This window comes from Siniperca chuatsi, linkage group LG21 (genome assembly GCF_020085105.1).
Source record: "Siniperca chuatsi isolate FFG_IHB_CAS linkage group LG21, ASM2008510v1, whole genome shotgun sequence".
Lineage (NCBI taxonomy): Eukaryota > Metazoa > Chordata > Actinopteri > Centrarchiformes > Sinipercidae > Siniperca > Siniperca chuatsi.
This window is the reverse complement of record NC_058062.1, coordinates 6988554-7012285: the sequence shown is the minus strand read 5'-3', so window position 1 is coordinate 7012285 and position 23732 is coordinate 6988554. Positions and strand designations below refer to the sequence as shown.

General features: G+C 39.3%; 4 protein-coding genes across 8 annotated transcripts; 3 read left to right on the top strand and 1 right to left on the bottom strand.

The window, feature by feature from the left end:
• Positions 1-833: 833 nt before the first annotated feature.
• nkiras2 (NFKB inhibitor interacting Ras-like 2) lies at positions 834-4811 on the bottom strand. Of its 4 annotated transcripts, none has more exons than XM_044182564.1 (4): positions 4764-4811; positions 4213-4329; positions 2691-2932; positions 834-2401 (listed from the first exon to the last, which is right to left on the bottom strand). In XM_044182564.1, exons 2-4 carry the CDS (start codon positions 4304-4306, stop codon positions 2159-2161), a joined length of 579 nt encoding a protein of 192 aa, XP_044038499.1. In that variant the 5' UTR covers positions 4307-4329; positions 4764-4811; the 3' UTR covers positions 834-2158. The 4 variants fall into 4 exon arrangements, with proteins under 4 accessions (XP_044038499.1, XP_044038501.1, XP_044038498.1 ...); XM_044182566.1 differs by having other exon boundaries at positions 4653-4786; XM_044182563.1 differs by lacking the exon at positions 4764-4811 and adding an exon at positions 4621-4762.
• On the top strand, positions 4789-12299 carry dnajc7 (DnaJ (Hsp40) homolog, subfamily C, member 7). The gene is made up of 14 exons (XM_044182560.1): positions 4789-4916; positions 5735-5823; positions 5960-6084; positions 6956-7069; positions 7406-7480; positions 7593-7711; positions 8546-8699; positions 8943-9107; positions 9707-9798; positions 9971-10044; positions 10157-10303; positions 10450-10602; positions 10779-10841; positions 10938-12299. The coding sequence occupies exons 1-14, from the start codon at positions 4843-4845 to the stop codon at positions 10973-10975; spliced, it is 1482 nt and encodes a 493-aa protein (XP_044038495.1). The 5' UTR covers positions 4789-4842; the 3' UTR covers positions 10976-12299.
• Positions 12300-12441: 142 nt separating this feature from the next.
• On the top strand, positions 12442-16854 carry odad4 (outer dynein arm docking complex subunit 4). The gene is made up of 11 exons (XM_044182561.1): positions 12442-12753; positions 12916-13047; positions 13219-13372; positions 13478-13539; positions 13787-13937; positions 14192-14416; positions 14501-14708; positions 14794-14880; positions 15068-15264; positions 15399-15499; positions 15592-16854. Exons 1-11 carry the CDS (start codon positions 12628-12630, stop codon positions 15625-15627), a joined length of 1479 nt encoding a protein of 492 aa, XP_044038496.1. The 5' UTR covers positions 12442-12627; the 3' UTR covers positions 15628-16854.
• A 471-nt stretch (positions 16855-17325) lies between these two features.
• LOC122869482 (2',3'-cyclic nucleotide 3' phosphodiesterase) lies at positions 17326-22352 on the top strand. Of its 2 annotated transcripts, none has more exons than XM_044182551.1 (4): positions 17326-17479; positions 18900-20462; positions 20593-20720; positions 20956-22352. In XM_044182551.1, the coding sequence occupies exons 2-4, from the start codon at positions 18938-18940 to the stop codon at positions 21412-21414; spliced, it is 2112 nt and encodes a 703-aa protein (XP_044038486.1). In that variant the 5' UTR covers positions 17326-17479; positions 18900-18937; the 3' UTR covers positions 21415-22352. The 2 variants fall into 2 exon arrangements, with proteins under 2 accessions (XP_044038486.1, XP_044038485.1); XM_044182550.1 differs by lacking the exon at positions 17326-17479 and adding an exon at positions 18700-18783.
• Positions 22353-23732: the final 1380 nt, after the last annotated feature.

Here is a 23732-nt window from a genome sequence, read left to right as displayed (position 1 = left end):
GTGTTACAGATTTTTTCAGTGAACAGTTTCATAGGTGTCAATGTGGATTAGTGGCAATTTTAAAGATATTTATAGGGATCATTATTATTCTTTAGAGGTATCAAAAAGGAAGGCATAGGCATGTTAGCACAAATGTTAATCTGTATTAATACTTTATCAGATAATATGAATGCCTGCATCATGTAATGCATTACAATTCACGGCTATGTAATAAATACTAACTTTGTGAATGTTTTGTTCACCTTTATTTACATACATTTGTAAGTATTGTGCAGATTTAATTATTTATTTTTATTTTCATTGTCTCTTATGGGCCCTCATATACCACCAGGCTATGCAAACAATTTTGTCATGTGGTGTGAGGACAACAAATACATTTATTACTGACATTATGTGCAACTTAATTGTCAAATCAATGTACTTCTTTAAAGATTGTTGTAACCACATATTTGTTACAGTCTAGTGCAGAGATCTCAAGGTTACTGAATAGTATACACATGAATATTTCCCTTAAAACGATACTGAGACACTATAGCCTTTAAAACAGCATGAGAACATCGTTTTACTGGAAGATTAGAGACATCTACTGGTCATGAAACATACTACAATGTAAATTAACAGAACTCCAGTGATTGGGGTTGGGTTTATTTTAACTTTTAAAACTGGATTTGAGTTTTTCTGTCATTAAACTCCCACCGTTTCTTGCCCATCATATTTGAGAAGGTTACAAGTCACAGAGACAATTCTCCAAATCCCTCCTAGTCAGGTCACAACTCTGAGGATGTGCTTTTGTGATTCCCAATTTTACCAAAAGATTTCACCAAAAATTCTGGTTAGGCACAGAAAAATTCATTTAATCTGTTTACAAAACATGCAAACAAATATCCTGTGAGCACACTTTTGGATATTAATACATAAAAGCTTGATATTCACAAAAAAGTTGCATGTAATACATAATGTTGATAGACTCTGGTACAAACACATGAAAATTCAAGACAATATCAACAAATTTCCCCTTTTTCAATTAAACAAACATTAAAAGCTACTCATATTTTGTTGCACCCTGAATAATCAGTTTAATGGTCTGTATTGAATACTTTGGGATTTTATTTTACAGCTTAGTAAAAAATATACCAGCTTCAAATTCAGCAATGACTGTAACTGATTATATCTTAAATCATGTTGTTTATGCTTCAACATTTTACTATGTCTTTCATGTGTCGCAACCAGAAAAAAGTAGCACCTGAGCCTGCAGAAACAGTCTTTAATCTGAACATCTTTTATCTAATATTTAAATCTCTAAAGCCTGTACAGAAGGCAATATGTGGTAAGGAAAGTCAATCATTCACTCTACAACATGAATGTCAGCAAAGAGCATATATAATGTAACAAATCTCCAGATCAACAAACAGCACAGTTACTGTACATCATCAATAATGTATCAATAAAATCCCTTCACCTAGCATATCATGTATAACATGTGAAATTCAGCATTTGTGTGATGCAATAATTAGGTAATGTGTAACTGCTGCAATTTCTGATTCAATCTGTGTATACATGTAGTGTACATGTAAATAAAATAGTAGCCAGTGTACATGTGTGCTAGGTCCTAATTTATCTATACAGTGAGCGCCATGAGTCTGATATCTTAAAACTCTGGACTGTCTAAGTATAAACTGAGATCATAATGCTGATTGTCAGTAGTTCAAGAACTATATTATGTAGGTCCAAACATGACTGCTAATGTCAACAGTGGTAATTGTAAAGAATATGGATAAATAGTTTGACCAGAATCCAACCTAATAAAATGGGAATGACAAACAAAAACAAAAATACCTAATATTTTATTAGCTGATGTGGCAAAAGATCAGCATTTTCACTCAGTTATAATAAAAGTAATAAGTATTTAACCAAAACATCAAATATGGATGCTATACCAATACCAACAGCACTCACTGTTTATAAATATCCATACAATCATCCTGCCTTTTCTCTCATCAACCCTTCTCCACATTCTCCAAACCAACTCTTACAAACTCAATCCTTCATAATATCAATTTTTTTTTATTTCTTTTTTTTGTAGCAAAACTAAGTTCCCTTTAACACACCTCTTCTCCCCGTTTCCTCCCTCTTGAACATGACAACAGTGTCTGGTCATTCAGCTGTCTGTAGAACCGCTGCCCTTATTCTTATTGCGACTGAGAGGAAAAGTGGACTTGCTCTGTGGCTGAGTCATTTTGCTAGCCAGGTAGACAAAGGGTTCAATCAGTGTGCGCCGGTCCACCACCGACACCTCCCACAGACGCACCTTCTCATTCTTTGCCCAGTTCTGGGCCATGTTAGAGTCAACTCTCTTCTCATCCTGCTTGTCCAGCTTGTTACCCAGCACAACAATGGTCACCTGTGGATCAGGATCATCAGGTTAGCCCCACATCAGTGTGCTACAGCTACAATATTAGCAATGGCAACAGCTATGCCAGGTTGTCTGTTGGGACTTAAAGAGAATCAGAAGGAAACAACATTCAAATATAATATAATAATCATATATCCAATTCCAATACATAGGCCACTGGAATTAGAGAAAACTGTTTTGGGTTCTCTAGATTGGTCCCCTCTAAATTAACCCAGCTTTATTAAAGTACCCCCAAATTAACCTTCCCAAGCTGCATATAAATGGGTTCAGTCCTCACCTCTTTCTTGTCTCTGTGACGGTCGATGTCCTTCTTGAGGGCTTCCATCCGCTTAAAGGACTCTTTACTGTCAATGCTGTAGACAAGTACAAAGCCATCTGCAAAAGTGTAGTAATGTCGAGGAAACTCCATCCCATCCCGGAGTCCGCGGGTGTCATAGAAGCGCACCTGCTCTCGTGTGCCGCGGTCAGTTTCTATGGAGCCAATGTAGATATCCTCCAGGGTCTCCATGGGCTCTGAACCTAACAGTGGATAAACATAGACAGGCACATATGGTGTGATATACTACACAAGTATTAAAACAATTGCTTGTAATTAATACATTGTAACTGAGCACTTTTACATTACCTTACTAGAAACAAATAGCAATACACTTTGTATGACAATGTGTCAGTACAAAAAGCAAAGGCAATAAATCTGTTCAACATTATATATGAGAGTCTTAGGCAGGGGTTACAAATTGCTAGAGCTGCAACGATGAATCGATTAGTTGTCAACTATTAAATTAATTGCCTACTATTTTGATAATTGATTAATTGGTTTGACTAATTTTTTTAAGAAAAAAAGTCAACATTTTCTGAATCCAGCTTCTTACATGTGAATATTTTCTGTTTCTTTATTCCTCTATGACAGTAAACTCAATATCTTTTGGGTTGTGGACAAAACAAGACATTTGAGGACATCATCTTGGGCTTTGGTAAACACTGATGAACATTTTTCACCATTTTCTGAAATTTTATAGACCAAACAACTAATGGAATAATTGAGAAAATAATCGAGAGATTAATTGACAATGAAAATAATCGTCAGTTGCAGCCCTGCAAATTGCGGTATTTTTTTAGCGAACAGAAATCTAATTTGGCAGCTATCATGTCAGTAATGGTTAAGTAAGTGCAAATTAACATTTACCTACTTAAGTAAACTTTAGAAACTGGAACGTAGTAAGATATACAATATGAATCTACAAAACTTGAAAAGACATAGTCATGGTATTTTATTCTTCTAGGGTCTTATCACAAGCTCTGAGACACCCAGTGTGTTATTTATGCTAACAGCTGTTCATAGCAAGTTCTGGCTGCTCCTATAAGTGTGTCACAACATTTTGTTGTTGCAGGAGCCAAACAGGAAATATTCTACACTTTTACAAATTAATGTAACAGACTTAATTAAGGTTTAGGGCTGGTGCTGAATTTCTGAAATGTGATGATATTCACTTGCAAAAAAAAAACATTGTCTATGAAAAGAAATGTCATGTTTAATGCTGGTGTTTAAAGCTCTCTGGCTTTTGCCTTCATGAGCAAGTTGACTATGTACTGTAATTTACCTATACTGTAATTAAAATAACATATTTTGCTTGTTCAATTGCTATTCCCAAGTAATTATTGAGTATCAACAAAACATTTAAAATATATAATTACACAGAGAATAACCAACCTGTAAAACACTTAACAATCAACAACTGTATTTGAACTAAGAAATGGAAAACATGGAAAACAGTATTATTATACGGAAAAAGTCATACCTGCAACATGATTGGCATACAGTAGTTGTTCCAACACAGCCGTTTTACCAACTGCAGCCTGGCCACACACAACCACTTTACAGCTTTTCCCCATGATTCACTATCAGGTCAGAAAATCTGTTTTTCGAACAAGATACACCGATGGAAAACTGTTGAGTCAAATAATTTTTTAACGTTACAGTGTCAGTGCATAGCATAGAATTGTACTACACATGCGTTTTCGGTAGCAACGTGGCTAAAATTTGACAACAATTACTAACTTAGAACGAATAAGCACAAAAAATATACATTAGTCATGATGATAGTATGCTAAGGTCTCTAACGTTACAGTCTAGGAAATGAAGAAATAGCTTAGCATTAGCTTTCAGTGAAATAACGTTAACGTTACAAAGCCACGATATCACTTACCAATTAGCTAATGTTATCCGAAACTGACTAACCTGACTAAAACTCGTGTCTTCAAAATATATACGCTGATATTGGCTACCTGTGGGTAGATATGTACTAAATATAAGAATAATTTTTACTTGCAAGAAAACCGCTTTTCTTACCCAACTGACTACTTCCTGTTTACAGTGTACGTAACTGCTGCAGTATGTGGCCCCGCCCCTCCTCCTCATTGACGGCAAAATGGCGACGGAGAACTGTGATGCTGTGAATATGGACCCTGACATGGAACTGCTCAGTGACGAAGAATTAGAAAGGTACGACAAATTGAGGCTCTGTTGTCAGCGACTGAAACTGATCTATAACGACTCCTTATACTGACATGTGTACTCAAAAGTCCTTGCTATGTTAATATTCTCGTCGCACAATGAAAGCTAAGTAGCGCGCTACCGCTAACTGTTCAGCTAAAATTTGCCCCGGATCGCGTTTGGCTTGGTTGTCCTCCACTTAGCTGGCTCTTGTGTTGGATTTCTGAGTTGCTGTCAGGCACACTGTAACATCTATAAATCTGCCGTTGCCTGTCGAGTGTAAAAGTTGTACTGCTTTGACGTTATTGCGATATTTCACATATGATACTTGCTGGCTAACTAGTTAAGGACACCATTCTCTCACTGTGTGGTCGTGATGTAAAACATGAAAGCCTTCCAAAAAAAGTCATGGCAGTGGCCCACAGCATGGTGTCATATGTTCCTGGCTCAGCTCCCTGCCTGCTTCACAAAATAGCTACGAGTTTAATTGGAGTAGACACTTCTACCCTGCTGGTTTGACTCTTTCTATGTTTAGCTAACTCAGGCCAGCAAGCTCTCTGATGCACACATTCACAATCCTGGACATGCTCTCTTTACACATGATTGTGAATGTGATGCTCAGACTTTACGGTCTTTTAAAGGATAAGTTAATGTTTGCAGACAAGAAGTTCGGTATCTAGAAGTTAAGTAATCTGTAAAACAAATACAGCCAGTTGACCACCACACGCCTGTATAGTCACGCTCTGTCCATAACCCAACTCATCTGAGTCTTGTCTCCTAAATTTGCCTTTCATCTTTTTTCTGTCTTTTTGCCCACTTTTACACAGGGAAGCGGAGGGCTTCAAAGAGCAAGGCAATGCCTTTTATATCAAGAAGGATTACGCAGAAGCATTCAGTTATTATACCAAGGCCATAGGTAATTATCCCTAAATAATTTGGGTCAGTCTTCCTGTAAGTCAATTGGATGATGTTGATTTCGTGTTTGGTTAAGAAATAAAAGGTTGAATTCTGTCTGTCCTTAATAGGATATCAATAACTTGTTTTTTATACAGACATGTGTCCGAAGAATGCAAGTTACTATGGAAACCGGGCAGCCACGCTAATGATGTTGTGTCGGTACAGAGAGGCTTTAGAGGATTCCCAGCAAGCAGTACGACTAGATAACACCTTCATGAAGGCAGGTTGTGGGAAACAAACTGTTACAATCTAATAAAGGGAAAATCTATTCTCGTAATGTCTTATATTGTTAAGTATTTTCTGTTCTGAGTGTTGTTTTGTTTTGCTGCATACATTTTCCCTCTCCCTGCCTCCTCTACTAATTCTTTGAAAAATGATATTTCATATTGCTGTGGACAATGCCTAGAGAAGGGCATGAACATGTTTGATTTAGCAGTAATGTGTGTAAATAACATGGGTAAAATTTGCTTCATAATAGAGTAAATTATCTTGGAAGGTGGTTTTAGATAACCCGTAGAAATTATTTTCACACCTTCAATTAATCATATGCCACATGTAAAAGCATATTAGTTGATTAATTATTACTGAAAGACACCAAACAACAAAAAATGATGTCTTTCTGTATGACCTTGATCTCATTTTGTATTGTGTTGGTGCCATTATACCCATCAAGTTTGGAAACAAATGGCTAATGTGCTTTGTTGAGGAGATTTTGGACACAGCTATGGACAACCTTACAACAGCATCTACTTGGCATCTTGAACTTTGAGTGTAGTTACATTGTACATTACTACATTGCAGAGCTGTACCTGTTCAACTTTTAGACATTTTTGTTTACAGTGGTATGTGGCTCCTCAATACATAAGCTATAGCATATCCCTATAGTAGTTCAGTGAATTATCAGCCATTGCTGCAGGGTTACTAGCATTATGATTTCGTAGAAGGCATAAAACGGTGTCACATAATAAAGAAGTAAGTTAGAGCTTGTCATGGTGTCGTTGTTGGTACGCATTGCCCAACTGATTTCAGCAAGGGTAGGAATTGAGGATGTTATTCCTTCAGTTTGTGAACTGTAAGTCTTTTACCTACAGGGCCATCTGCGAGAGGGCAAGTGCCACCTGTCTCTTGGCAATGCTATGGCTGCCAGCCGCTGTTTCCAGAGGGTTCTGGAGCTAGAGACTGACAACAGCCAGGCCCAGCAGGAGGTGAGTTGACCTCAGTTTGACAGAGCATGATCTGACAACTTGGACATGATTATCCACTATCAGATAAGCTTTGGCCAAGCTAGTGCAAATAAAGTGAAAAGGTCTGATACTGAGCGGTTTAAGAGGAGCTCAACTAGATTTACTGTTAATTCTCAATGAGAAAGCCAGGAGGAAGTTTTAGGTTTTTCACAGAAGTACTGCTGCTTGCATTGACCTGGTTTTACAAGCACTGTATGGCACAGATGTGAGGCCAGTGGTAGCTGTAAAAGAAATTAATTGACTACTACAGGTCACTACTTGCACATTGTCACTGAATACCACAAATTCTTTTATCAGCTGAAGAATGCAGAATCCATCCTTGAATATGAGAGAATGGCAGAGATTGGATTTGAGAAGAGAGACTTCAGGATGGTAAGATACACAGTGGTTACAATCTTACTTAATTTTGTCAGTTGCGTAGTATGTCACGAATAACAGACATGCCAAGCAACACAGACTGCAAGTGTGCTGTTGTTGTCTCTAGGTTGTTTTTTGCATGGACCGTGCCTTGGAGTCTGCCTCAGCCTGTCACAGGTTCAAAATACTGAAGGCAGAGTGCTTAGCCCTGCTGGGACGCTACCCTGAGGCTCAGTCTGTAGCCAGGTAAGACAGCATATTTGAAAAATACTTGCCGATTCACTTATTTATTTGACATTATTGGAATTTTGTCACGATGAGCACAGGGGGAAAGCAGAGTAAGACACAGGGGTGTGCATGTGCCATACCATGTCATACCAACTCAATACAGCTCTTATTATGACATATTAGTAAAATGAAAAGTCAGACACTTCTATAAAGCCAGAATAACTTTATTAAATGTTAGGCTCTGACTGCACCAAGTTTATTATGATTTCTTGAGCTGGCTCATCTTTTGGTGAATACAAGTATACCAGATTGAAGTCCATGGGCCTCAACACCTGATGGTTTCAAAAACTATATGCACAAGTTTGTGTTTTTATGTTTCTAAATGGTTATAGGTTTGGCACATGGGTCTAAGAAATGTAAGCTTGATCTCAAATTCGCAATTACAGTGCTGTAAAAATAGCACATCCCTAAAATGTATCACCCCACCTGGTTAATTTGCCTTGAAAATGATGATTTTCTGGGTAGTGCCTTCAGGAATAGTGTGGAGTTTGCTCTGTTTTCAGAGAGGTGGGTAAGGTCATTCTCACAGTTTAAAGCTGGAAATTAATAACTTTGGCTGGTTCTCTCCTTCTATTATGGATATCTGGTCTGTTACCACACTTGCTATCTGTTGCTACGCCAGAACATCCTTGTACACTGCCTCATTACTGTCGTTTACTGAAGTTTTCAGATGTGAACTAAACCTTTAAAGATGATGACACAAAATGGCATATTTTTGATTTCTCTTTGTTTGTTTCTTTTTATATGTATGTTTTCTTTTAGCATTAATGTTAGTTATTTGTTCCTGTTTAGTGATATTCTGCGAATGGACTCCACTAATGCAGATGCACTGTATGTGCGTGGTCTTTGTCTGTACTATGAGGACTGCATTGACAAGGCTGTCCAGTTCTTTGTCCAGGCCCTGCGTATGGCTCCTGACCATGACAAAGCTCGGCTTGCATGCAGAGTGAGTAATTCACTATGTGTTTTTTATAAATCAAATAAACAATTTATTTGTGAATCCCTATGAATACAACCCTTACATTTATGTCCAGTTGGGTGCCTTTTCCTCTAAAAGCAGCTATTAACTTAGGAAAATTAAGAAAATACAACACTGTGGTGTTCTCTCATCCATTTTAAGTCTGCGTAACATTGCTGTTAAGGTAGTCCAGAGTAGCTTTTAAGGTTGTCCTATGTATTGTCTTCCCAGAATGCCAAAGCACTAAAAGCCAAGAAGGACGAGGGGAACAAGGCGTTCAAGGAGGGAAACTTTGAGGCAGCCTATGAGCTGTACTCTGAGGCACTAACAATAGACCCCAACAACATCAAAACTAATGCCAAACTGTACTGTAATAGAGCCACTGTTGGATCTAAGGTGAGGAACATGCACAGGAGAGATACCACTGGTTGCATCAACATCTGACAAGTTGTTTTGGGGGGTCAACTGTAGAATTAACCTTAGCATCCTTGGTGGCTTTTTTGCTAGAAGCCACGGAGGGCTAATGTGTTGCTCCATGAGTATCCAAGCTGGGATACTTGTACATTTTTTGCCACTTTGACAGCAGATTAGTAAATATTGCAAAGGAGACCAACTCTGTCAAAATACAAAAAAGAGGAAAGGGAAGAAAAACTTGTCTGTTAGATAAAGGTAAGGACAGGAACACAAACAAAACTACAAACTATGAATTCTACGTTATGCAGGACATAGATAGTCTTGATAATGGTAGATTAATCCTCGGCTTGTTGCAGGCATACATAGATACAAACGCATACAAGTCATCACCCATAACACACACACACACACACACACACCCTCATTTAGTTATTTATAGGTTAGCACAGACACATACTTTTGCAGTTTTTTGGTATCTTTGCCATCTTGAACTTTCTTCTGTCACATCAAGAGAACTAGGCCACTACTTTTTTCTCTATCTCTGCCTTGCATGGTCACACTTTTTTCTTTTTCTTTGAAAGCTGAAGAAACTAGAACAGGCCATTGAAGACTGCACAAAGGCCATTAAACTGGATGAGACCTACATCAAGGCCTATTTACGGAGAGCACAGTGGTATGTCCAGCTTTTCTAACTTGGTCAATAATAGAGACAGTAAGTTATATTGTTTTTTGGTTTTCAGACGTGGACAAACACAAGACAGTATCATTATCAGTATCTGCACTTATATTTTATTGTTCAAACTGATTAAAGAAACAATAACAGACCTGTGCATACTCTGCTACAGCTATATGGACACAGAGCAGTATGAAGAGGCAGTGAGAGACTATGAGAAGGTTTACCAGACAGAGAAAACAAAAGGTGAGAATCCAACTCCTCAATTGTGGCTGAGTTGACATAGCTTTCAGCACGTACATTTCCCCCTTATTCTGCTTAATTGTTTTTAACCTGTTCTGTCTTTTTTATTCTCTAGAACACAAGCACCTCCTGAAAAATGCCCAGCTGGAGTTGAAGAAAAGCAAGCGGAAAGATTACTATAAAGTGCTTGGGGTGGATAAGAACGCCACAGAAGATGAGATCAAGAAAGCTTACCGCAAACGGGCGCTTTTACATCATCCAGGTGCTTAACTGAACAGAAAATTAAGAAAAAAAACAAAACAATAAAACAATCATTGTGCAATTCTAGATAATACTGTATACAGTTGTCCCTTGGCCCAAATGACTTTTGTGCTTTTGTATTGTTTTTTCCCCTCTCTGTCCCATCAGACCGTCACAGCGGAGCTAGTCCTGAGGTGCAGAAGGAAGAGGAGAAGAAGTTTAAGGAGGTGGGCGAGGCTTTTAGCGTACTTTCAGATGCAAAGAAGAAGTCTCGCTATGACAGCGGTCAGGATCTGGAGGATGACGGCATGAACATGGGAGGTCAGCACCTGGGCAAGCCTTGGGGTGGGAGGTCTTAAGGGTGAACAGATTAAAGTACAAGTCATATCTAATGAACCACCTTTTTAATATAAAACAGCTGTTGTTTTGATGATGAGAACCTGGCTGGAAAGTTCTGTGTTGATTTTGATTCTTACTTGCATTTTTGTCCCCACCAGATTTTGATGCCAACAACATTTTCAAAGCATTCTTTGGAGGCCCAGGGGGTTTTAGTTTTGAAGGTAATTCATGTACTGTATGTATACAAAAGCTGTGTGAAACGATGCTCAACCATTTGATAATACATCAATTATTGACTTGTTTAATGTTTGTTTCAGCATCTGGACCAGGAAATTTCTTCTTCCAGTTTGGTTAATTGGAGGATTCGTCTACCTAAACAGTTACTACATCAGGACTTTTCAACAATGTCAACCCCCCCCCCCGACCCACCATCCATATTTAATGACTGACTGATTGCAAGTCAGATTCTTGTCTATGCCATTGACTGAATGCAACCCACATGCAGCAAATGATTTAAAGCCTGTATAGCAAGGACACCAAGACGACTCAGACTGAGTTGATAGTGTTACTGGTTTTGGATTTGGTTTTTTTCCTTCCAGAATGAAACAAACTTGAAAGTCAGTAATGGCTAGCAACACTGGTCCAAATATTCTCTGGATTTTTGAGGTAGGAGAGATTGTGCAGCTATTGTATCAGAGCTTTTAGGGATGACATCCTGGGGAAATTCTTGAGATGAGTATTGAGCAAGCTATTATCCGGCTCTTCTCAACATACTGCTGAGCGGGTATTCTCTGCATGAAAGTTAATAAATTGCTTAATGATTTCTGAAGAAAATCACTGAGCAAGCGACACCTCCCCGTTCTGAAGAATCTGTCACACAGACAGTTGGCTGCTACGAATTCGCACTGAAAACTGACTCTTTGTCATAAGCCAATATAAGCACTTGAGCATTTTTTAAATTCACAACAGCTGGAGCCTAGACCTACGCATACAGTACAGCCGAAGCACACTAAAAAGATGGCAGTGGAGACAGTTGTGCTGGCTTTGTTGCTAGCAAAGTCCACCTCCCTCTTGTTGTCACAGGTTTTATGTTTGATGTTGCCATTCACAGATTGCTGCATTGTACATTTTACTGGAATGTAAAGTGTTGATTTGTGATGATAGTTGATTATTTTTTTCCATTTTTTAATTTTGATATGTATATTTATTGTAAATTTGCTGTCAATAGAACCATCGGTGTAAGATGAGGACACTTCTGCTATGTAAACGTTTGAAAGCGACACCGATTATGAGCTTTGACACAAATCCAGGAAGATAATTGTTTTGCTTGGTCTGCATGAACTAGTGCACAGAAATAGATTATGCTCTGTGTTCCTTGACTGTGATGCAAGTTGTCTAATTTCACGCAATATAACAGAATATAAGAATAGAGCAAATATGACGTGATATGTGTTTGCTACTGTCTGAGAAAGTCAGACACTGTGTGATGATGGTAACCTGGTAATGTTCAGTTACTTCCTGGTGAGTGTGTTCTCTTGGTGCACTTCATGAAGAAAAGAAAAGCGTCCTCGTATCATATCTGTCATTGTTTTTGCCCCTATGGTGAAACCATCCTCTCTTTACCTTTGAAAAGTACCAGCCATGTCAATAAAGTTGGCCGCCTCTGGGTTTCCCTTAAATTGTTTTGTTTTATTCTGTTTTAGTGGCATCATATTAGTATTAATAATCAAATATATAATACAATATTAATGATATTTAATAAGAAGAATAGCAACAACAAATATATGGTCATAATAAAAACTGAAATCTGTGTGCTGCAGATGGCGTTAAGTTGTACTACTCGGGGCGAGTGGAAGATGGCGCTGTTTCCCGCTCTCGGTTTGTTAGTGTGGTTGCTAGGATACCAGTTGACCAGAGCTGTAAATGTGTCTAGCTTAACGTTAACGTTAGATACCCCCTGAGTTCAATTGCCTGCATGTGTGTTATGACCAAAACGTTTGCCTTAAAATGTCAGACACAGACGGAGATCACGAAGGTCAAAAGCCAAAGGGCGTATTCTCCACTTCAATGGCCGATGGGGATTGGCTGTACCTTAAAGGAGAGTATAAAAAGGCTATAGAGAGCTACACAACGGTAAGTAGTTAGTTAGCTAGCTACATGCCACTTTGTACTAACAATCTCATCATCCTATGGTGATTACTACAGAATATTTTGGAATTGCAAAAACTTTATCCAAGGTTGTCAATGCAACGTTTAAAAGCACGTAGGAATGACTTGCTTTTGGTCTTTGTTCAGGCACTGACTTTAAAGCCTGGTGACAAGTCCTGCTTTGTTGGCCGCTCCAAATGTTACCTGAAGATGGGGCAATCTGAAAACGCTTTAAAAGATGCAGAGGCTTCACTCACACAGGACAAGTCATTTTTCGAGGTAAACCGCAGGTCACAGAAATGTTGGTGCCTTTCACTGTTAAGACTAAAAATAAAAAATGACTCTCTTCTTTATTAGAAATAACATGCCTCAAGACAGCACCCAATGTAAATATGCCAGAATTTATGAAAAGTGAAGCATATAAACATTTATTTTATCGTGATTTTGCAGGGATTGTACCAGAAGGCAGAGGCATTGTACTACATGGGAGAATTTGAATTTGCGCTGGTGTTTTACCACAGAGGACAAAACCTACGTCCACAAATACAGGAGTTCAGACTGGGTATCCAGAAAGCACAGGAGGCCATCGAAAACGCTGTTGGCAGTAAGTAATATAATACTATTTTGTGACTAAATTATTGTCACAGCATATGAAAATCCTCCTCACATTCATAATCTAAATCACGTGTTCTTCTCTGGCATCTTCTAGGCCCGTCCTCTGTAAAACTGGAGATTAAGGGAGACCTATCATTTCTTCAAAAAGATGAGGAGGTGAGTCTTTTCTGTGTTCCCCTTCAATAACCCAGTATTTAACTGGAAATACTGGAGGCAGAGCTGTTGTAAGAATAATTGTACACATACAAACATCAATCCTGTCCAGGAAAAAAGACCCAGTAACAAACAAATGATCACTTTGCCAACTAGTGGCTTACCATAGATTTTGCAATTATTTGTATGTTCAACCCTGGCCTCCCTTCTGATGTACAATATTATGTTTCTGAATGCCTGGCTGGCAAAGAGGGCACAGCCAATTACTGCTATTCAGCATCTGACGAAGGAGAAAAAACAGCAAACCCAGAAGACCCCTAAGAGTGAGAAGACAACCAAACAACTGCTGGGAGAGTTTTACAGTGACAAAAAATATCTAGAAAACCTGCTTAAAGATGAAGGTACTGTGTTATTTCACCTAGGTCATACAATCTTGTTTTCATTTTGCTTACTGTTAGTGTCCACACTTCACTATGCTTTTGTTTCTCTGCATCTTTCATTCGCTGGCAGATTTAGTACACTGTAAATTCAAATGTTAACTATTAGTATCTCCAACAGTCCTTACTGTTCAGTTTGTTTATTTAAACCCACCCACAATGATGTTTTTCACTTTTGACTTTTTTTTTTAATTTAAAACTTACGCAATGATCTGCAGACTTGGTAAAAGGGAACACAAAGGGTGGAGAGCGACTGCAGGACGTCATTCAGAGCTGCCTCACATACCTTGACACTTGCACCGAGTTCTGGAACCAGGAGAAACCTATCTATGCACGGGAAAGGGAGCGTAAGCTCAAACAGCGAAAATGTAGCAAGCCCTGTCAGAGCGCACCCTCTGAACCTGCTCAGTTTCTGCTGAAGAGCCTTGATGACATTGATGCAGGTACGGCAGGCTTCTAACTGAACTTGTGGCTTAGTGCTTTTCTTTCTAGTCTAAAAAATGCTTACTGTATGTTTGTCGTCTTAGAGCTGACATCTGGAAACGCAGAAGGTAGTCTCAAGAAGGCCGAAGAAGTCATGAAGATAGTGCAGGGATGGTCAGAGAAAGAGGTGCCTAATAAGAAAGAGGTTTTAGGCAACCTGCACAGTTGTATTGGGAATGCCTTGATCGACCTGGGAGACATAGACAAAGCACTAAACCATCATCAAAAAGACTTGGAGTTGGCTAAACAGTGGTGAGGATTTGAAGAAATTACACAATAGGAGTGAATGTATCTTACGAAAATCGATCAAATGTTTAGTAATCTTTCTTATCAACAGCAAACTCCCAGATGCAATGTCCAGGGCTTTGGACAACATTGGGCGGGTGTATGCCCAAATTGGACAGTTCACACAGGCCATTAAGTTGTAAGTAAATAATGAAATAACAGCCGCACGTGTGTAATATGTGATGTTGCCATCCTTTGCAAAACATGCTATTTTGATGGTAATCTTATATAGTCACACCTCTCTTAACAACATTGTTTTACATTGAGGATTAGTTTATTGGTGATTGGTTATATCATTTTCTTTTCTCTGTATGTTATCAATTCAGCTGGGAGAAGAAGATTCCCTTGGTCTGTGGTGGTTTGGAGAAGACCTGGTTGTTTCATGAGATTGGTTGGTGTTACCTGGAGCTTAATCGCCATGAAGAAGCCAGAGACTATGGCGTCTGTTCAGTTGCTGCGGCTGATGAAATTGCTGATGAGAAATGGCAGATAAACGCTAATGTATTGGTGGCACAATCAGAATGTAATTATCTGGGTTTTTTGGGGTATTTCTTTTTACAATTTTTTTACTTAATATTATTAGAAATGTTCTAATATTTACAGAGTCAGTTTCTGTGACATGTCTCTGATAGTCAATTCCCTTCTGTTTCATCTCAGTGAAACTTGGAAACTTTGAATCCTGTGTCTTCCACTTTGAGAGAGCCTTGACCCTGGCCAAACTGCAAGAAGACGACTCCGCCATGAATGTCATTCAGAAGGTTCCTTCTCTGTTGTCATATTCCTACCATCGCCATCTTTTTAGTTCCATTTAAAGACATCCATTCGCTGACATTTATCATTCTGCTTTCAGGCCCTTGATGAAGCAAAGCAACACTTACCACAGTGAGGAGGCTAATTGAGAAAAAGACCTACAGAAGACAACAATCAGCAAATGAAAGTTGATAGACCAAAAAGAGACCAATAAAAGTCATCTCCCTCAAATGGGCAGCTTTGAGTTTTTATGAGTGCAAAAAGTGCTCAGAATGTATAATTAACAGTCTGATATAGTCTGATAGAGTGTCAGTATTTTGACAGATGCTGAAAAGCTTTATGGGCACATATTGTATTTGAATTTGGGATGTCTGAGTTTATGTGAAATTGCTGACATACTAAGTTTTTCAATATGAATATTTATTAAGACACTGGCTGATAAGACTCAGTTATCTGCTTATAGGTCTTGGTGCAAGAAGGCATGTTTTGTGTAGCAACTTCTCAAAGGTCAAAATACAAGCAGTCCAGTATGAAACACAAATAGAAACCAGGCACTGGATCTTTATAAGATCATACTGTGAAGTTCATTTTGGGAGCATTGGTCTCACAATTTCATAGACAGTAGTGGATTGTGCAAAGATATACTGTTCTCTGAAGAGTAAAAATATGTATATGGGGAAGTGTTTAAATCTGGCCTACATCCTGCTCTATTTTACATAATTACTTCTAAAGAACAAATGCTAATATTTTCAGTTACAGTCCAAATCTGTTTGTGAGGCTGCATTTTTGGCAGAATTCTATGAAAAACAAACATCTATTATATAGAAAATGTGTCACTTAATATACAAAATACAGAGGAATTTTATCACACACATACATACATACATGACATACACACTGCCACCTGCCAACCATGAAGTGCTTTTATTTTTGATAACTTAAGAGTTCCCCATACAGACCTCTGCTTGCAGAGCACTTCCCCTTGTCACACCTTTATCACATGGTGTGATTTACACACAGATAACTGCTTCCTGCAGGGTTTATAATATCAGTTAATTGTTTGTGTGCAGTCGAAAGAGTGTATAATTACAATTTATGGTCATTGTCTGCTTTTTGATGGTACTTCCCTTTGTCTGAGATGTTGATAATGAATGTGAAACAAAGCATAGTAGTGTATCTTTCAATTAAAATGGTTTGGTTGTGTTCTTAAACGGAAGTCTTCATAAATATTGATAAAATGTCCCTGATACATTGCCTTGTGTATATCTAAACTACTGCAGCCTTTCTGTCTGTCTGTGAGGCCTACTTTTTGGGATAGGAGTGGTATCACAGAATAAAGTGATTGTGGTTTACACCAGGTCAAGGTATGTGTGCGCGTATTGATACAGACTTTTTTTCCCTCGTATTAATAAATAGACATGCAGTATGAACTGAAAAATGTCAAATCATGTAAAATGGGGAAAAAAAGTTTTTATAGTCTTTATTTCAGCACAGACGTACACCGATATATACACATACAAACAAATACACATACATAGTTTGCATGAGGTGGCGAGACAAGTATATACATTTTTTTTCCCATGAAAATGAGGAAAATAACCCTAAACATAAGTTAACCCATCCTTATTAGGAATGGACTTATATTGTCCCATGAGGTCTGTTTTATTACTCTCTGTTTTAGTAGCCTTATCAATTTGTGATCTATTCAAGTCAAAATAAAGTTTAAAAATGTAAAATAAAAATAAGTAACAAATCCACTTGAGAGAAATTGTGCAGGGGTATAACACAAAAAATAGATTTAAAAAAATCGTCCTGCAGCGGCGTCCTTCCGGTCCTCAGGGGCGTGTCCGTGGCCACGCCCAGTTGCGCGTTCCCGGGAATTTTCTTTGAAGCGGGTTCACGTCTGTGCCAAGGATTGCCTTGTCATTGTATCCAGAGGGAAACGCGTGGTCAGCGGCACCACCGACAGCTCCACTGCAGTGTATCTGGTAAGCTGGCATTTTAGCAAACAAAAGCCCGTCGTACAGTATGCTAAATTTCGTACATTGTTTTTTGCACAAATAGCCTAAAATAAGTTGTTCCAATAACACGCAGCGACTTGTATAAACATCAAACTTACGTGGTGCTGTAGCTGCTGATGTTACAGCTAGATTCACTGACTGCCAGGCTAAATTGTTTTTGTCTGGCGTGCTAACGTTGGGTGCACGCCACTCCCCGCCTAGCCACATTGTGCAGTTAATAAAAGGTAATGTTCAAACTCCATCGATTTTCTCTGTTTAGAACAACAATTGCGCTCACTTGGACGCGGACTTCGACACTTATTTTAAGAATACCTGTTACCTTACTTATTTGCATGCATTTGGTAATGTATTTAGTCCAAACTTGCCCTTAAACAAAAAAACATCCCCTCACTCACTGCGCCATTTACTACCGTTACCACTGTACCTTGCGACTGAGATGAAGTTTAATACAACTGAAAATGTTCATATTTCCCAATTTTGCGTCTGTTGGGTTTCGGTTATTGTGTATTCCTAGCAGTTAAAATACTGTGTTTAATGTTTGCCAGTTTGTCTTTGTTGTTACATTGGTTGTGTTGTGAGTGCTTCCCCTTCTGTCTCATGACACGATGCGGTTTCACACATCTGTTAAATCCACCGTTCAGTAACAACACTAACTCTTGACATTTGAAACAACCTGCCCCACGGTGGAGGTCGCTATACTAAGAAGTAATCAGACTTTTCCGCGATGCCCCATTTTCATAAACCCTTTGTCTATGTTTGCTGGCAAGGTTTGACGCAGTAAATTTAGCAATGCAAGGTTTGAATACAGTATTTTGCAGTCATGCTTCTGGGTCTGCACCACTGAACTAATGATTTGAATTCTTAACCAATGGAAATAAAAATTTGGATGAGCTGTAGTGCCAAAATTTTGCCACCACCCCTACTATATGCACAACAAGAGTACAACACCCCTACTGAACAAAAATGGACAATAGGCTATAGCTTCAGGATGTTGAATTGAATTGCTTTTAGATTGTATATGATATTGTGTCCACCTCCTGCACATCCAAAATTTGCTGGAAAATGATAATGCGTGATGTATAAAAAAGATCCACTTCCTACAACTACACTCTTTCTTACATCTTGAATATTGAGCAACTTCCTGTTTTGAGACATAATGACTGTGAATCTCATAAAACGACTTGATTTTTTTATGGTCTGTCAAAATGCTGTCAAATTGACAAAGAACAGTTTTTTCATGTATATATGATTAATGCCATTCTCCAGCCTTGGTATGTATCCAACATTTTTCTGACTTAATTTCATGAATTGTAAGATCCTGTACTGTTTAGTCATCATGGTCCAAATAAACAATTTATCTTCCTTTTTTTTTATTGTGTATTTAAAGGTACATGGTGGTGTGTAAAGTCAGACTTTAAGCCAGACATGGATACTGAAAAAAGTGGCGAGGTTTTAGATGTGTCAGAGACTCCACAGCCAGAGGAGACTGTAATGGAAAAAGAGGTTGTGTCAAAATTGGAGACACCAGAGGAATCCACAGAGCCTGAGAAGCCACCAGCTGCTGGTGAAGAGACTGAGCAGCTGGCAGTGAATGGTCACGATACAGAAGTCATAAATGTGAAAAAACCAGAAGAGTTGATTGTGTCAGAAAACGTTACACTGTCTGAGGAAAAAACAAAAATGGAGATTGGGGAGCGCTTGCTCAGAGAAAAATCTGAAATGGCGTCAGTGCCTGGTGCGATGGCACCACCAGAAGCAGATGAGTCATCTGAAAAGATCTCTGACCCAGTTGCAGCTTTAGACACAGAACCAGAAAACATCCAGCCTGAACAGCTGCCTGTGCCAGAGAATGACCCAGAACCTTTGCCTGTGCAAACACCTCTGGCAGAGAGTGCCCCTGAACCAGAGCCAGAGAAATTGGCAGAATCAGTTGCAGAAGCTAAACAACAAAAGCAAACATTACCTGAACCAGTCATGCTGCAGCAGCCAGTGGAAACACAACCACCCAGCCAAGAAGAGAAAGTGCCACAACAAGTGGAAACTGAGACAAAATTGCAGACTACAATGAAGACGGCGGCAGAAGAAGTTAACAAAGAGGTGGCAGAAGAGGAAAAAGCAGCAGACACTGTGTTGGTGGCAGAAGTTTCATCAGAAAAGCCAACAGAAGCTGTGACATTAAAGGAGGAGGTATCGGCTGAAACTGGAAATGTGAAATCTGCAGAGGACAAGAAGGTTGAAGTTGAACCAGAAAAATCTGTTGAGTCTGATACTCAGAAGGGAGCTGAGGCAGAAGGTGTTAAATCTGAGAAGAATGATGCTGAGCTTCAAAAGGAAGAGGATACAGTCCCTGCATCTGGCTCCCTGTCCTTTGCCCTCCTGGAACGGGAGCAGACCAAAGATGCCCTGCGAACCTCTCGCACCCTTGTTGTCCTCAGAGGTCTTCCAGGAAGCGGTAAAAGCTTCTTGGCATGTGCCATAGCTGATGCCTACAAAGACCAGTGCTCTGTCATCTGTGCTGATGACCATGGTGTAAAGCCAGAGAATCCAGAATCATCTGTGGATGGATACAAGGCTCTGGATGACGCTGTGGTGGCCTGCTGCAGTGCAGGAACAGCTTCCCCTCTGCTGCTGGTGGTGGATGACACCAACCACACCCAGGATCGGCTGGCCCGCCTGGGGGAGATTGCCGAGCAACACCATCTTGTTCCTGTCTTTTTGGAGCCACATACTGAATGGAGCAGAGATCTGGCACAGCTGACCAAGAAGACCAGGCGTGGACTAGAGGAGGCCCAACTGGAAGCCATGAGAGGTCCACTTGAGGAAATGTCCCTTCCTCTTTACTTTGGCTGGTTTCTTCTCTCCTCCATCCAGGACAAGGTCAGGTGCACATCAATGGACTTTGTGAAAACGCTGGACACCTTGGAGGCCTTCAAGAAACATTTGATTGACTGTGAGTGTATTTAAAGTTGTTTCATTTACTATAAAGGTGAATGGTGAGAAATATTAAGTCTTTTAAGCAGATTAAGATCTAAAATCTTTGGCATGACTAAGATGCAATTGATCTTGCCTTGTATTTACAGTCACTGGAAAAGCTGAGAAGGAGGTGGATTTGGAGCAGTACTTTGAAGCCAGAGAAACCCTCCATTGCACTACAAAATTCTGTAACTATGGAAAAGCAGAGGGCGCCAAAGAATATGCAGAGAATCCTGTAAGAAACTGGTCATTTAATTGTTTGCTTATAGAATTTTTATTTTTGTGGGGGTTTTTTGCATTAAGTGATCAGATAAATATAAATCTGGTGGCTACATATGTTTGTAAGTGTGTTTTTAATTTATTACTTTACATTTTATTTCATGCATTTTGATGAGTAACGTCGTAGCAGTGTAATGTTTAATTATATTAAAAAGTTAATCTTGTGATATTTCCTTTTCCCCACTCTCCAGGCTGTTAAAGATTTCTATGGTTCTGTGTTCGAGCTGTCACTGAGTGCTCTCTTTGTCACTCCTCGCACTGTTGGTGCCAGAGTGTCCCTCACCGAGGAGCAGCTTTTGCTGTGGCCAGCCGATGCCGAAAAGGAGTCTCCTGTCCCTGCAGCTGCCTCCCTGCCTCCGGGAAGCCGCGCCCACGTTACTCTAGGCTGTGCAGAGGGTGTTGAGCCAGTTCAAACAGGTCTGGATCTGCTTGAAATCCTGGCCCTGCAGCAGGAAGGCCAGCAGGGGGAGCTCGTCGAGGAGATGGAGCTCGGCTCGCTGACCTATTATGGCGAGGGAAGGTGGCTGCTCAGTCTCAGAGAGCCTATCTGCTCCCCAGCCTGCTTCTCCAGCTTCTACGGGCGCAAGGAGCCCGAGCCGACCAAAAAAGAACCAGAGAAGAAAAAGAAGCAAAAGTGCACCATACTGTAAATGGCAAACATGGGGATGTGTGGCCGGGATGACTGGTGAATTAAAACTTAGGCTTACTCTGTGCAAGGTTTGTGTGTTTGTGCAGTGTTTAGGGTTTCACTTATAGCCACCCTAAATCCACAAGCTGTGTGCCTTTTTTACTGTTAATTTGCACCACAACCCAAGATGCCTTCAATCCAGTTAGGCTTGTTAATGTTCAGTATCTTGTTTCACATATTGGTGCCAGAGTTGCAGTACCTGGCTATTTGCTGAGGTGTTAGCTGCAGTTTTAGACTAAGGTAGTATAGCCTCCTCCCACAGCTCCACAGTTATCTAAAACTTAGATTTCCTCTTCTATATATGTCAGTGTCTCTCAGTATTCATATTAAACTAGGTACTTTCATTGCATGCATCCCAGGTCAATGGTATCAACATAATAACACATTTCTGACCTGCTAAGAGTACCTCTGTCGCTTCAGCAGAATTTGCCTGGTGTTTCCTTTGTCTTAGTTGTAAGTTAGCTGTCATTTCCGTGTGTGTGTGAGCAGCCTAGGAAGTAATTGATACAATAGCATATGGGCCAAAGTTATCTATTTGATTAAGTGTATTAGAATGAATGCCATTTATAGAGGTCCTTCCTTGTAAAATCTTTGCACTGTGCATAGTTTGAAAGGGAGAATGCTGATGAGTTTGGCATTTGTTTCAGCAGCTTGCACTTAGTACTTATCAAATGCTGTGAATCTGTCCATGTTTTGCAATCTTTTCTACTGTGCAAGACCACCATTGATCCCTTTTATCCTCTTTGAACAGCACTTCATGTATTGCATTTCGATTTGTATCCTCTGTGACTGTAATTTTTGAAGGGCAAGTCCTACTTTGTGTAGCTCTTATGAATCACTATTTTTGCACTTGTTTTGTACACTTAATAAAAAAGAACATGCTTTGCTCCAATAATGCAATTTACTGTGTTTTGAGTACTATTAATGCAGTTTGGTGATTAGTATGCAGGCTGATAATATTATATGCATGCACATGGTCATTTTCTCACAGCAAGCACTTGTAGTTGACCTTATAAAGCAGCAGAGGGCACCCATCCCGTGTGCATTGTTGGTAAAGACATTAGTGGTAAGGTATTTTATACATTTAACCTAATTTAGCTTGTTCATTGTATCAGAATTGGCTATAATGCGGAAATCTCACATAGGACTATTCAAATACTGTATTTTCAAACATCGTACCACAGACTGGATTGCACCATTTGTCTGACCTCCCCTTAGTTTGCCCTTGCATCAGAATCTGGCACTGTAAATATGCTGCAAAATCCAGAGTGTAGCCTGTGATGGAGCAAGTGCTCAGCTGTAATATTAACTCTGCATTTCTGACACCTGCATCACCTCTGATTCTTTTATCCAGTTTTGCATTCGCAAATTATAACATACCCTAAAATTGCGTTTGTGCTTTATATGACGGATATTATAATTCTTGTAAGGGTACTTTTACTTCTGCTCCTGATGTCTAGAAAGATACGAAAAGTTCTAGTTTCTAAACAGTCTCTATATATGTATGTCTATTTCAAATATATAACGGCCATACATAACAGACTTATTTATACTAGTGCCAGTTAACTTAATTATGCGAAAGTCTTCCAAAAAAACAAAGAAGAAGTCTACAAGTGCGTTTACGCTCCACAACATCCTGCTAAAAATACTGTCTTAGGTGAAGGACCGGTAGAAGACCCTGAACATGTCAGACTGTTGACCTCAAAGTGCAGCATGGCCGGAGTTGACTCGATGTGTTGGTTGTGAGCAACATCAAGTGATTTCCTCATTGGCTGCTGTGTAGATAAAGAACAATATAAACCAATCAGCGACAGCGAAGGATAATTGCCCTGTTTTCTCCAGGAGAGGTGTGTGTGTGTGAGCTATGTGGAGAAACTAATGATACATTCAAGTTCCCCCGGTATTTAGGGTTTGTCCAATAATCTTACATGAAATTTGTGGAAAATTCAAGTGCCTTTGATCAAAAACAATTACAAAAATGCAGTGTTAGAAGAAGTATTCAGATCCTGTGTTTAGGTAAAAGTAGCAATGCCACACTTTAAAAATAATGCATTATAGTCCTGCTTTCAAAATGCTACTTGTAAAAGTATGTCAGTAACATTAGCAAAAGTAAAAGTAGGCTTACTTAATGCAGACAAATGGCCCCTATGAGTGTTGTGTTATTTTACATTATATCATTTCATTGTTATTACTGATGCATCAGTATGTAAGAAGCATTTTACTGTTGTTGATCAGGGGTGAGCAAATTTTAACTAGGCCTATTTTGCATACTGTTATATA